The following is a 13,830-nucleotide window of genomic DNA, read 5'->3' as shown; positions in this document are numbered from 1 at the left end:
TGGCTTACTTCTTGATTCTGGCTTTTGGTCTCTTGAACATGTTTTCCTGTCCGTCTGTCCTCTAGTCCCACCCTGTCCGTTGGGTACTCCTTTTTCCGGCTGTCATGCCATTGCCATTAGCCTAGCCTTTACTACTTTGCAACATTTCCTTTTGCGACTTCTTTCGTTTGTTGGCTCGCAAAAATTTTTTCCGTTTGCCTTTTGGGTCCAACTTTTGGCAATTTTCCATATGCAACACGCAACAGACGTTTTTATGTTTTCTGTGTGCGCCGCCCATAAAAAAGTAAACGAGCAACATCCGAGGAATTGGAGGCAAGTCAGCATCACGGCCATGGCCTCAACAGTTGGCCAGCCATGGCCAGGAGACGTTGGCCCGAAAGGGATGACAATGAATTCAGTTCAGTTCGGGGCTAGAAGGAGGTAGGAGGTATGGCAGGCTGGCATGGCAGTCAATTATCGAATTAATTTAGTTACCCAGTGTCCGGGATGTGGGCAATGGTTTGAATTTGCACTTCATTCAGATCATAAATGCGAATGGCCATTACTAGAATCGGGGATTATGACGACTCCCACGGATGTCGCCGGAGAGCCGGAATTCAAATTGTTTTTACCAGCTTTCGGCCTGATTGTGAAATTCTGCAATTAATTAAATTACCCGGCGAAATGAAATTTTTGTCGCTGCAAGCAACAGCTAGCCGTGGATAGTCAGTCGGCCGGAGGGGGGGATTTCTGCCATATCCTGTCCAAAGTCCTGCCCCGCCTTCGCCTGTGGCCTTGTCCGTGTAATTGATGCGTTAATCCGCATATTGACAGCGGTTGCTGTGGTGGCTTTATGGAAATATGCCCCCAGTGCCCGGCCTCGTGTACTATATGTGTATCGTACATCCAGGATATCAGCAACGGGCTCTGTTTGGCACTTGGCGGGCTTGTTAAAAGGATTTATGCAGTGCATATCGCGGCAGTGCATATTCCGCCGGGGAACCTGCCATCGCGACTGGCTAAGTAATTTAATTACATTGCGGCCCATGAAATTATCGCAATATTGTTTATTGGCCAGCCAGGGTTGACGCATTTTGTGTGTGGGATTAATAGCGAATTCCTCGCTGGGAAAATGTCAGACTAATCACAGAATTTTAATAGGAAATCTTAAAAGAAGGACATAAGCCACTAAATTAATTTCAAGCCCAAACTAGTCTGAGAAGTTTCTTAGTTAATATGATTACGTACAAAAGGAAATGTGTTTCTTAACTTCAAAAAAACAAATGTCAAGAAGAGACAATTGAATCCTGGGAAAACTAAAAACTCACAATCAAAAAACGCGGTTAGTCTTATGGGTTCATGAGTGTATTCAGAACTAAAAGCACCCACAATGGGTTTATTCACACATTCAATTCATTGTGTTTTCCAACCGGCTTATGGGAAAGAGGTGGAGAACTGGGTGTTGGCCTGGAGTTGGGTGGGAAAAGTTTTAATCAAACGCGAATGAGCTCTGTGCCCGCTAATTACATTAGTTGCTGTGGATGCTGCAGTTGCTCTCTCACTGAATGTTTGATTATTTTCAATTATTTCAAGCCGCGTATTGTACTGACTTTGGCATTGACAACGTGCAGGATAACACACACAGAGCAACACCCACACCCACATCCAGAACAGACACAGGCAAGAGGAAATAGGAAATGTTATTGTCGGTGCACATCTCCACACCATTTCCATTTCCATTCCGAACTGATTCTGTGCTTCGAAAACTTTTGGTATAAAACAAAAATCTGATTTACATCGGCGTGGAAACAATACCATCTGACTAGTGGATGGAGGTGGGTTTGAGGTGGCTGGTGTTGAAATCATTTTTACCCATCCGACTGTGTGTGTGTGTGTTTGTTGGGACACAAAGGACATTTCATGTTAAACAGCTGTCGGAAGCCGCCGGCGCAGTCGTCGTACGTGTGGAAAAACTTGACACAATGCAGCAGCTTCTCCAGGACGAAGGCGGACGGCCAATGGGGGTGTGGCACTGGGTGACATTGCAACTCTTATCGGTCCACATTGTCAAAGTTGTGCGGCAGACACCTGTTGCCAGCCAGAAAATGCCAATTCCCAGTCCCAACAAAACAAATAGTCTTTAAACAAGCTGGTTACAGAATTTAATAAATAATATTTATATTAATATTTTCAGAGAAAGTATTCCAATCAAGTACTTTCCGACTTTCCACACTTCTCCATTCAATCAAAGCAAAACTCTAGCCCGAGACCAGGATGATTTTCCTACAGCTCTGGTGGGCACTGATGGTGCTCAGTGGCTCAAAATCCGGATCCGGCACTGACCTGCAGATGGCACCCGCGCAGCCCAAACAGGACCTAGTCGTTCCCGCTGAGGAAAATGATAAGCTGAGCAGCTTCAGTCGGGCGGTGGAGAAGGCTCGGGGGGAGCTGCAGGAGTTGAAGTCCTCCTATTCGGGAGACCTGCACGAGCAGGATGCAGGCCAAAAAGTGCAGTCTAGGGAGAGGCGGAACTCCATCGATGATATGTTGGCCAACTTCGCCCAGAGCGGCGAGCCTGCGTCCTCCGAGGCGGAGAACGAGCGATCTTTGCAGGAGGCGGCGGATGCCTGGTTTCGCGAGATCCAAGCCAACATGGCCAAGGGCAAGGCGGTGGAGGAGATGCCGGCTGATAACGTGGTTTCCAAGCAAGAACGATCGGCCAAATCCAAAGCCAAGGCCAAGGAGATCATCGACCAGCATGCCAAGGCCATGGCGCGCACAGAAATTGGCAAGGTGAAGATGAAATATAAGGAGATTCCGCTCGAAACGGTGATCCAGAAGTACGAGGTCACCAAGTATCCCTTCAGGTCCGATGAGGGCGGTCTTTCCAGCCTGGACATCAAACTTAAGCAGGTTCACCGAATCCTGAGCGACCAGGAGAACGTTGAGGCCCAGAAGAAGAAGGTGGACCTGGACCTGCGTCAAAAGAGTGATGCGTCGAAGATGGAAAAGTTGCCCCAATACGGGGACTGTCCTATTCCGGATGGCGTGTACGAAAGGACCCTGAGTCGGTTGGCCTTTCCGCATGTGCCCGCCTGTAAGCTGGAGCACGAGGCCAACTACAAGCTTTCCAAAATAGAGCAGGAGGCTTCCGAGAAGGCCATGAAGGGAGTCAAGCCTTTCGCTAATGGCCTCCAAGAAAGTGACAATTCACAGAATCTCAAACCGCAGAAGCGAAGCTCCATGACGGGCTTTAATCCCATGAACGAGATCAAGCTGAAGACCAGCAGTCGCTTGATGCTGAAGGGCCTGGGTCCCTCGTTGCCCAGTAATTCCCTGTTGGACATGCATAGTAACCACCTAGTGGACAACATGATCCGTCGCAGGGAACTGGATGAGGTCCAACAACGTCAGCAGTACTTCGATATGGAACAGGAGGGTGAGGAGGAGGATCAACGCCTAAATATGAATCCTGCCAGGCCTCAGTTTGAGGGCTTCGAATACATGCAGAGCCATGGTGTGCCCAATGCGGATCCAAATCCCCTGATGGACGTGCCCCACAGCTATGACTACCGACTGCCACAATACGATCGCTTCCATTCCCTCAACCAGCGGCAGATGCCCAATGTCTTGGAGTACGAAAGAACCAATCTTGACTTGAAGAGATTGAAAAGGGAACCTTTATTGCAAGGAGAGTCTCAATCACTGCATCTGGAGGCCGAAGAAGATCAGAAGGCCTTAGACCATGACGAAGACGCCAAAGTGTGTTTACTGGAAGTCAAAGGGGGAGAAGCGGCTTTAGATTCGAACGCCAAGCTCGACGAATCCCACAAGGATGCCAAGCTGGAAGAGACTCCGGAGGAGGCCAAGCTAACTGAAGAGCACTTGACGAAATCAGAAGCTAAACTAGAGCCTGAAGCCTTGTCCAGCGACCTGAAAGGTGATGAAAAAGCCCAAGTAAAACGTGAAATGCCGCAGGAGGACAAACTGAAGGACAATGCCTTTGAAATGGCCGGCGTAAAGCCGGAAGCAGAAGCTCCAACAAAAAGAGAAATTTCGGATACGGCTAGTCTGAGTTCTGAAAACGAAGCTGAGAATCAAGAGGGTCCTGAGGCCTCAGATTTATCCGAAGGCCATCACGATAGCGATCAACTGGCCTGCAAGGTGGATAAGGCTTCCAAGGCTGGAGCAGTGGGCGTCAAGGGGGATAATAATCTCAAAGTCGATATCAAGTTGAGAATGCAAGAGCCAGAGGTCAAGGCTCCACCAAACAGCCCGGAAACCCACAAACGAGATTCCCAGGATACTGCGCCTGCCGTTCCAAAAGTAAATCCCGATGCTGTGGTGAAGCTCCTGGCCAATGAGATCTCCCTGGACATGAATCGGGGCAAAAGGCAAACGGAGGGTCAGCGCTATCGCAGGTTTTCCCGTCGACAGCGGCGTTCCAAGAGATCCTTGGACGGGATGGTGGTGCCACCGGCTAATTCCGCGCCGCAATCAGACCCACAATCGGAGCAACATGTGGTGGCCAAACGCACGGCCCAACTCCTCGACGATTTCGAGGATCACAACGGGAATCGCGTGCACTTCGGGGAGCTTGGTAATGGCATGTTGACTCCAGATGTCGGGGATAGTCTTGGAGCTAAGCCCATGCATCAGCCAGTGGAGCATTATGACGAGAAAGAGGGTGCCGCGCACGAAGGTGATGCCGTGGCGCAGATTTATGATCCTTCAAAGAACATGGTGCCCATGATGAATCGGCGGCCCCATGTAGTTGTTCAGGTGCCGATGCTACAGCAACAACTGCAGCAACTGCAGCTCCAGAAAGTGCCGAAACTGCAGCTTGTGCAGCCAATGGTATTGCCACAGCCTGTGCAGCAGCCACTGCCCCTGCAGCAGTTGCAACAGCAGCAACCGCAAGTTCAGCAGCAACCCGTACAGGCACCAGTGCAGCAGCAGCAGCAACCAGTGCAGCAGCAGCAACCATTGCAACAACAGCAGCAACCAGTGCAACAGAAACAAGAACCAGTGCAACAGCAACAAGATCAAAGAGAGCAACAGTCACAGCAGCAACAACCAGCTCAACCCCAGACAGACAACTTGCAGTCCTTGCAACGTCATCCAAACGAAGCAGCCTCCCATTTCAAGGCCAGCTTTAATTTGACACACTTTTTTAATGAACTGCAAAAATTGCAGAATGTCCAGGCGCCACAGCAGGCCGTGCCACAAGTTCAGGCATCAGCCGCTTCGCCACCAGTGCTTCCCAGCAAGACCTTATTTTCGCACCCCTCCAAGACCTTCGGTGTCCATCGGTACTTTGGACCCTTCAAGCTAAAGAACAGTGCCAGTGATCCTTGTGCGACTATCAGTCCCAACTGTGTCCCGGTAACCACACCTGCTACTCAGGAAGGTGGGGGAGGGGAATCCTGCATCACTGGTCCGGATGTCATGAAACTGAACGTCTCCATCAACGCCAATGTGTGTGGCAATCCCAAGACGAAGCAATTCTTCGGCAATGGTTCCATCAACCTGCAGCATGCCTTTAAGGAAACTGCTTCTCTGAAGTCTGATTCCAGCCAGGAAATGCCAGTCCATGTCAAGGATGAGAGACACATTCGAGAGACGGGTGAGGAGTCATTAGAAGAAGAGTCTGGAGATTTGAAGAAAAAGGCGAGAGGCCATGATGGTCATCGGAAAAGGCCTTCAGTGAAGTGGCCAAGGAAGAACAAGGCCAAGGTCAAGTCTAATCCACCAGAAACTCCCAAAGTGCCTGCAAAGCACACTACGGTCACAGATGAAACGGTGTCGTGCACAAAGGAGCCTGAATGGTAGGGTTTCGCTTGGTTTCTAAGAATCAAAAATAATATAAAATCTTTTCCGACAGCGATCCTGACCTGCAGGATATCCCCGTGGATGAGCCCATGTCCGAAAGCTTCCAGAAACTCCTCACAGGCAAGACCTCCGAGGAGATTGTTGCAGCCGTTTTCGATGCTGTGGAAAACGATCCTGGAATGGATCGATTGTTGGGTGTCCTGGAACGCAATCGCAAGTGTCTGATCAAGCGACCGAGGAACTTCTACCAAATTCGAAACAACAAGAACGAACAGCATGTGCAGCAAACCGAGCAAATGATCCGGGATACCATGATGGCGATTAGTGATATAATCGACCAGCAGGTGCGGCAGAGGTCGTGCATCCCCTTGCGACCCGATTTATTGGATTTCTACGATCTGATTCTAAAAACCTCGGAGGAGCAGGAGAAGTGCCGCGAAAAGCGCCAGAGTTCCTTACGCAGTCTGGCCGAGGATTTCAGCCAGGATGTGCGTTTGCTGGATCCCAGCAAGATCAGCCAGAAGTCCAGGATTGTTAAGAAGCTATTACGGCAGTATGAGGAGATGCCGGCCGAGGACCAGCAGGCGGCGGCCGGAGTACGTGACGAACTTCTCATGGACTTGGTCTACCTGCGAAAAATGGCTGACACGGCGGAGCGAGTCCAGAGGAATGCCCGCCTGCAGGAGATCCTCAAGCAGACGAGTCTGGACGATAGCCAGGAGAAGAACGCGAACACCGAGTACTCGCCCAGGTTTATAAAATTGCTGAAAACTGCAGAACTCTTCAAGGAAGCCGGCGAGCAGCAGGCCAAGGAAATTGTTGGTCGTTAGCTTATTTTAGCTTTAAATATTCTAAAATATTCTTTTTTAGTTTTTTCTTTAAATAATTTTTGATTTTTATTAAATAAAAATTGCCTTTAGTTTAGTAAACAATTGTTAATATTTTAAATAATGACAAATAGTGAAAAAGGATCGAAAAATTAAAGTTTGAATAAATAGGAATAGTCTTCGAATCTTAGCCAAAGTAATGGGATAATCCCAGGTTACCGCCCAGATCAGATTGACCCTTGAACGGTCCACTGGTCCATTTGGAGGCCGTGCCGCTGAGGTCCAGCCTGGTGTTGCGATCCTGGGACTGCCAGAGGTTGGCTCGTCCTCCAAGTTCCAGCTGCTTTCCCAATCCGGGAATGTTGCTGTGCGTCAAACTGGCTCCATGACCACCGATATGCGAATAATCCAAGCCAGCTCCATTCCGGTCGAACTTAAAGCCATTGGCCAGTTGATTTTGGGAAGCAAAGGCCTTGGCATCCAGGGTGTGGACTCCGTTGTTGAACAGATTGGCGGTGGCAGTCTGCTGGAAACTGTCCCGAACTCCGGGGGTGTGGGTTTTGGTTAGTTCCAGGCCATGACCATGACTGTGGACAAAAGGAAAACTTGATATGTATTCGCATTACTCACTGGGTAAACTCACTTGTTGTAACCCAAGGTGGCTCCACTGGTAACTGGGGTGGAAACAGGACCTCCGGTCTGGGTATTACCCGCCGCAAACACTTGGCCCACCAAATTGTGCTGCGGAGTTCCGATTGCCTTGGTCAAGTCCAGCCTGGCGTCGGCCCCGCCACTGGGGTTCGAGGTCAGTGATCCGCCCAGCACCTGGCGACGCACCCGGATGGGCTGGTTGGAGACCGGTGGCGGGGGTGGTGGATAGTAAATCAGTGGCTGGAAATGCGGACCTTCCGGCATCGCTGCCGCAAAAGCCGCAAACACACAAATCGTGGCCACGAATAAAGAAACCAGTTTGCTCATTCTGCTGAGATGTTCTGCCGTTGACGATTGGATTGGGATGACTGTTTTGAGAGTGGATGCTGAGTTCAAATCGATTCTGCTTTATATAGCAATCGATCTTAATGCCAGTGATTCCCTTGAAATCTGAATGGGGTTTACAAAGCGCAATCTGATGCCTTATCAGTGCCAGATGAACTGCCTGGGGAGTGGAGTCCCCGTTGGAACAGGTGCTTTACATTCCTGATAAGAGGTGCTAGTGCTAGAAAGTCCCCTGAACTTGATTGGTGATTTTTGGCTTTTAGGGGATTTTAGGGGATTGGGAAGTAGTAGTAGTTATACTATACTTATCAGAAATAGATCTCTAGAGTGTCAATATATCAAAATTACTCAAAGTGAACATATATATGACAGACATATCCTAGCTTTGTAGGTTGTCTTATTTTAAATATTGCTTATTATTTATTCGTTTTTTATTTTTATTGAAAAAAAGAGAATTGTGTCGAGATGCAGTTCCCCCTGCTACATCGCAGCACCCAGATAACGCTGCTGCGGAAGCAGATCAAGCGAAAGAGCGAGGAGGTGAGACGGCAGAAGCGACGAGCCAGACGCCGCCTGGAGCTGATGCGCCGCATCCGGGCTCAGCTCCTGCGTCGCGTCCAATTCTCCATTGAAGCCAGGGAGAAGGACGCGGAGCAGGAGCGCCGGGAGCAGGCGCGTCGGTCTCTAAGCGCCTTGCTGCGGATGTACAGGCGGTGGCTTCGCAGCTGGTCGAGGTCTCTGAGGCTGCAGCGCCAGGATATCATCCAGCAGGAGCAAGTGGAGCTGCAGCTGCAGCAGCGACTGTATTTGCTGCGAAAGCAGCTCAAGAAACGGAGGAGGCCACAGCACATGGTGGATCGGTGCATCCAACGACTGGCCAAGGCGGTGAGAAAATGGCAGAAGAGTTCCGACATTCATCCCTTCCTCAAGGGTCACGACAACATCTGGGAGATGGAGGCGGCGGAGATCCAGGAGTATCTGACCCACCTGCACGGGAAGCCACTGAAATTTCGTCGGAGAGGCGTTAAGGATGTCGACGATTACGTCATTCCGGACTTCACAGTAAGCTACAAGGTCAGAAGGAAGAAGCGACCGCGCCGCCGCAAATATCACGATGACAAGATTGAGGATTTTGCAAACTTCTGGAGAAACGAAGTGCTTAAAAAGAGACCCAAGTCATCGATTTTCCGTAGAATGGAGTCACATCCTCAACTAAGTTCTAATACTTCAAAATACTCTAAGAAAACGTACTCTGTTCCGCCAGCGGTAACATTCAGATCAAGTTTAAATGTTTTCAAAAAGGACAGCAAACGTCGTGTGGATAAATCCTTTCCAAGAATCAAAGACATAGGGAGTATCCTCGGAGAGAAGCCATCGATAGATAAGCTGAAGTATTTATTGGACCAACTGATGTCGATGAATGCCAAGCTCACACCTTGGGCTACGGAAAAAAGGCGAAGGAGTCGACAACCCAAAAGAAAAAAACGGAAACTACCCCATGCGATTAGTGTCGACAGTATAATGGAACCGAAAACCACAATCATACGAAGGAAAGTGATCCGGCGGAGGAGAAGACGAAGGCCCCGACCGATAGCCAGTATGGAGGTCACGATGGAGGACTTCCAAGACACCTTTCATTTGGACCACCTAAAGCCGAAACATATTAAAAGTGTTGCTCCTGGCGTCGGCCAAGGTCCGAAGAAGAACAAGAAATCCAAGACGCGAATAAGGTATGGTCCGACCCAAGACTTGGACTTGGAAGTCAGCAAGCCAGATGATTTGGAAACGGAGCAGCCCCGTAAAAATTCCAAGGGTAGAAGGTCAAGCTCGAAAAGTAAAGGGAAACGGCAATCGAAAGAGGAGAAAAGCAGCGACGATAAAGCCTTATCGCCATCAATATCGGATACGGGCACTGAATATATGGCGAGAAAATTGAGGAAACGACGACGTTATGTCGAAACCAGTCCGTCGATTTCGAGCAGAGAACACCAGAGAGATAGTGTCACGTCGTTTACTGAATCAGTGAAGGATATTATTATGACCAATTATCCCCGGATGAGTTTTCGTAGGTCCTTGCCACGACCCCGTCTGTCCACAACCTCAAAACGACCCCGAGTTTCGAAAGGACGTTTGTCTCTAAGCATTGGCAGAAAAGGACAAGCCGTCAAAGCCAAGCCATCCAGTCGCCAGAAAGACCCAGAAACTGATGAAGTTAGCGCTGATAGCAGTTACAAGATTGGTCAAAAAATTGGCAACAGAATCGGCGATCAAGTCCGGGGCCAGATCGGCTACAAGCCGAGCAAGAAGCCACCAGAGGATTCTGGCAGAATTCCACCCATTGACCTAGGAAAAAATTTTGCCAAAAGCCCATTGAAAGAGGGGTCCAGAATAGGATCCAGAACAGGGTCCAAACAGACACCAAAGGAATCACCCAAAAGCTCGATGACGGTTCCAGTGGTTGAGGATTCTGAGCCAGAGAGCATTCGGTTCGGTGCACACAAATTCAACTATCAAGGATTGGAATTAGGGAAATCGGAGAAAGGCAGCGTCGTCGACCCATTCGATGCCATCGAAAAGTCACTGGGGGATATGGAGTTGGAATCACCCGAGCAGGGCAGATTCCGTGTGGAGGAAATGAACACGGATTTTAAGTTTCGGCGCCTGCAGAGATTTCTCAAGGATGTCATTGAAAATAACGCCATCATGGACTATGTGCCTGACGTCAAAGAACTTATGAATGAAGTGGGCAAGCACCCGATGTGGAACGCCTTGCAGGATCACTACAACGAGATGACCACAATGGGTATTAGCAAGGCGGATAAAAAAAAGGTTCTGGCCGCCAAGTACTTGGAGTATCTGAAGAGCATCCTCAATGATTTAAGAATGGCCCGCGTTGCTCCAACCCACCTTTTGCCGCCACGAGATGCCGACAACAATGTGATCGTCATCCCGGAAAAGGATCATAAGTCGAATCTTCAAACCGGAAAAATCGACCAACTATTGGCGAAGCGTCCCCCGAAGAAGTCAAAGGGAGCTTCTCGTCACGAGCCACTGGTAGGGGATGGCGATAATCATTCCCAGGGATCGAATATATTGCCGGATCAACAACAAATAATGGATGACTTTATGTACAAGAAAATAATTGAACAAGAACTGAAAGCCGCGCGTCTCGTTCGGGATGAGCGCCGCAGAAGAATGCAATCCTATCCTAGTTTCTCACGTACCTTCGCTTCCCAATCCACGACCAGCTACAGATCCATGTGGGACGTGGATCCCAGCGAGGAGGAGAATATCCGGGAGGCTGAGCAGCGTTACTCGTCCAAGAGTCTCTATATCATATTGAATGAACACAGGCAAATGTTTCAGGTACGAAATCTTAAAAATATACTTTTTAATATATTTCATAATGTCTTCCAAATTCCAGCTTAAGGAGCACAGCCGAAAGATAGATGAATTGCGAAAAAAAGTAACTGACAGTGATAAAATGGCTATGGGACATTCCATAAAAAAGAGAAAAAAAGAAAGGAAGAAACAGATCCAGAGCATATATGCTGTCAAGGATTCTATGAAGAAACACAGGCGACAGCTCCGGCCCACGGAGGAATTGTTCTACTCCCCCAGGAAGACCAGCCGTCAGCAGAAAATCAGTGAGTTTTCGGAGTGCTCGGAGTGCGTGTGCCAGCAAGGACCTGGAAGCTCCAATTACTATGAGAAGTGTCCACGTTGCGGTATTCCAGTGGAGGTGCCGCAACCCAGTTCCACGTCCTTCCTGTTCCGGAAGAGCAGCCAGGATCTCCTGTCCCAGGGATCCATCGAGGCGTGTGCCAAAAACGAGTGGCTGCTGAGCACCACGAAGGACATCTGTGCCCGCTGCGGCTATGTGCATCCCAGTACCCAGTACTGCCCCCAGTTGCCGGTCTGTCCGCTGAGGACGAAGCCCCTGCAGCAAATAAAACAGGCCTTGGTGGATCAAGTGGAGATGCCGAAGTGGCCAGCGTACTGTTCACCCGCTGGGATCCTCAAGAATCCCACCCAGCGCTTTCGGGTCGTTGATCCTTAGACGGGAGCAGTTGTTGCATCAAGACAAGTGGCTTTCAAAGTTTAGGGTGTAGCCTGGACCGGAAATGTACGGATATGAGCCACCAAATCAGCCGGCTGAGGCGAATGAAACATTTGGTTTAAGTGCTAAATAAATTCAAGTAATGAGTTTGCCGCTGTCTGTGGGTGTGTGTACTTGTGTGTTGTTAAATGCTTTGCCAAGTCTCATAAAATATGCAAGGACCCTGCCACACCCACACCCATACTTATACAAGCCCCGAACACGCATACGTTGCACTCACGTACAAGGAAAATGTCTGCGGGCTTTTAATACACTTGCTCCTGCTCCGGATCCTTCTCCTTCGGCTCTTTCTTTATTTTTTTTTTATTTGGCTCAAAGCTGGAGGGGCTTGGTGGGGGGTTGTATGCAACGAAATTTCATCGTCGCCTTCTTTTTTTGGCCAAGTTTTTAAGTCAGGCCATTGCTGTAATGGAATTTTATTGCACACTCGCATTCTGTTTGCGCAGGCGAAACATGTTTCGGGCATTTTCATAAATGAAAACGCTAAAGGATTCATCAGATAAAACACCGAATACTAAATACCCTAAAAGGGTTACATTTAAGTGATTGTTAGAGATGAAGGAACTCTCCTTACAGTGCATTTGTCTCAAAATTAATTGAAAACGAGTAGTATCTGCATAAACTCTTGTTAAACCGCAAATGACAAGATTCTCGAGTGGCGATACAAGGGGCTTTAAGCCACAATTAAAGCACTTGCTGGACCAGCAATTGGCCAACTGTCGTACGCATGGCAATAACATTTCTGGGAAATTGATGCTGGCGATCAATCATTTACCAGCCTACGGAAACTGCCAAAGGACACCGCCGGCCACTTGGCCATTCTGTGGCCCGTGGCAGCATTTTCATTAAGCCAGCTCTGCCTCAGTCTCTGTCTCAGTTTCAGTTTCCACATCCGGATCCTTGCCCACACTGCTACCTCGTCCTCCGCCACAGTCACAGATTGTTGGCAGAAGGACTTGGGCGTAAGCTGAGACGTTTTCATTTGCATTTTTGTACAAATCGCCGGGGGCCGGAATGGGCCTGAGCGAAAAACAAACTGCCAAAAACCGAATTTCCAGTCTAGTGTCCGCACATTGCCGAAAAAGGACTCTCCGACTGACTACAAGTCCTTTAGCTGCGCTCGATTTGCGATGACTGCTGTAACATTATCTTGTTTGCTCATGACACGCGACCAGGCCCAGAAAGTTCTTCTGCCTTCATGTCCGGATGTAGCCGGCTATTGTCCGGATTTCGAGGCACTTCTAGAAAAATACTAGAAAGTGACTAGAGGTGTTAGGAAAATGACTATTCTTATTTAATATTTTGTCTGTAATAGTTCTTATTAGACTTGTAACTTCCCTAATAAAAGTACTTTAAGCCCTAGCATTTTTTCAAGTGCATCTCCTCCCGCGAATGGCCAATCAGGACTTGCAATGTGCGATTTGTGATTTGCGTTTGGCGACAGGCTTTTGTCATTTGGCTGCGGGTCTCTCGCTGGCAGTGTCCTTTGAGAGTCGATTCCGATGGCTTGTCAAAACAAGGAGAACAGGCGAAATGAAGCATACAATTGTTGGCAATTTGCAACTAAAATAGCCATTGTGATTGCGTTTTATTAGCTGTCAAATTTTAATTAATTCCCAACATCTTTTCGGCCGGGCTTTATGCATTCAGTTTTTTTGTTCTGCTTACCCAGACCAAGACAAGAGCAAATCCGCAAGGCAAACGCACACAGGACACAGCACGCAGGACAATGGGGGCTGGAACAGAAGGACACACAAGGAGCGGGCACACAGTAATTATTGGGCTCAGGTGTGGGCAGGACATGGAATATAAGTAGCCATAAAGGAGCAACAAATTGGACTTCTCAGGGGTAGGGTTTTGCTTTGCTTTGCTTCCTTTTTATTTTTTTTTTTTTTTGGTTGGCAAACAAGCCACAAAGAGAAAAGCCATAAGATAAATGGGCTAACTTAAATTAGAATGGCTTCTAGCCGAGAATTGTTAAATGGGGATGCTCCCGCAGTTGCTCGGATTCAAAATGTGAATGCTCTGTCATGCCGAAGCAGTTCCAGGTGAGCTTTATCCTGGAAAGCGTGCTAG

The 13,830-nt window shown here is 48.6% G+C and overlaps 3 protein-coding genes across 4 annotated transcripts; 2 read left to right on the top strand and 1 right to left on the bottom strand.

Moving 5' to 3' along the window:
• The first annotated feature begins 2,184 nt into the window (after positions 1-2,184).
• On the top strand, positions 2,185-6,750 carry LOC6494053. The gene is made up of 2 exons (XM_032450237.2): positions 2,185-5,807; positions 5,864-6,750. The coding sequence occupies exons 1-2, from the start codon at positions 2,254-2,256 to the stop codon at positions 6,639-6,641; spliced, it is 4,332 nt and encodes a 1,443-aa protein (XP_032306128.2). The 5' UTR covers positions 2,185-2,253; the 3' UTR covers positions 6,642-6,750.
• Positions 6,751-6,820: 70 nt separating this feature from the next.
• Positions 6,821-7,684, bottom strand: LOC6496526 (attacin-C). The gene is made up of 2 exons (XM_001961037.4): positions 7,282-7,684; positions 6,821-7,225 (listed from the first exon to the last, which is right to left on the bottom strand). Exons 1-2 carry the CDS (start codon positions 7,614-7,616, stop codon positions 6,826-6,828), a joined length of 735 nt encoding a protein of 244 aa, XP_001961073.1. The 5' UTR covers positions 7,617-7,684; the 3' UTR covers positions 6,821-6,825.
• A 204-nt stretch (positions 7,685-7,888) lies between these two features.
• Positions 7,889-11,841, top strand: LOC6494054. Of its 2 annotated transcripts, XM_014907135.3 has the most exons (3): positions 7,890-8,021; positions 8,086-11,000; positions 11,059-11,841. In XM_014907135.3, the coding sequence occupies exons 2-3, from the start codon at positions 8,100-8,102 to the stop codon at positions 11,692-11,694; spliced, it is 3,537 nt and encodes a 1,178-aa protein (XP_014762621.1). In that variant the 5' UTR covers positions 7,890-8,021; positions 8,086-8,099; the 3' UTR covers positions 11,695-11,841. The 2 variants fall into 2 exon arrangements, with proteins under 2 accessions (XP_044571659.1, XP_014762621.1); XM_044715724.1 differs by having other exon boundaries at positions 7,889-11,000.
• Positions 11,842-13,830: the final 1,989 nt, after the last annotated feature.

Source organism: Drosophila ananassae, chromosome 3L (assembly GCF_017639315.1).
Source record: "Drosophila ananassae strain 14024-0371.13 chromosome 3L, ASM1763931v2, whole genome shotgun sequence".
Classification (NCBI taxonomy): Eukaryota; Metazoa; Arthropoda; class Insecta; order Diptera; family Drosophilidae; genus Drosophila; species Drosophila ananassae.
The sequence above is the reverse complement of the archived record's forward strand: the minus strand, read 5'-3'. Positions and strand labels throughout refer to the sequence as shown.

What these genes read in the sequence shown, in the direction of transcription:
- LOC6494053 (XM_032450237.2), top strand. Translation starts at nt 2,254, where the DNA reads ATGATTTTCCTACAGCTCTGGTGGGCACTGATGGTGCTCAGTGGCTCA. An exon ending in TGCACAAAGGAGCCTGAATG is followed by an intron (nt 5,808 to 5,863) that starts GTAGGGTTTCGC and finishes CTTTTCCGACAG; the next exon opens with CGATCCTGACCTGCAGGATA.
- LOC6496526 (XM_001961037.4), bottom strand. Translation starts at nt 7,616, where the DNA reads ATGAGCAAACTGGTTTCTTTATTCGTGGCCACGATTTGTGTGTTTGCG. An exon ending in GCCACCTTGGGTTACAACAA is followed by an intron (nt 7,226 to 7,281) that starts GTGAGTTTACCC and finishes TTTTGTCCACAG; the next exon opens with TCATGGTCATGGCCTGGAAC.
- LOC6494054 (XM_044715724.1), top strand. Translation starts at nt 8,100, where the DNA reads ATGCAGTTCCCCCTGCTACATCGCAGCACCCAGATAACGCTGCTGCGG. An exon ending in AACACAGGCAAATGTTTCAG is followed by an intron (nt 11,001 to 11,058) that starts GTACGAAATCTT and finishes TCCAAATTCCAG; the next exon opens with CTTAAGGAGCACAGCCGAAA.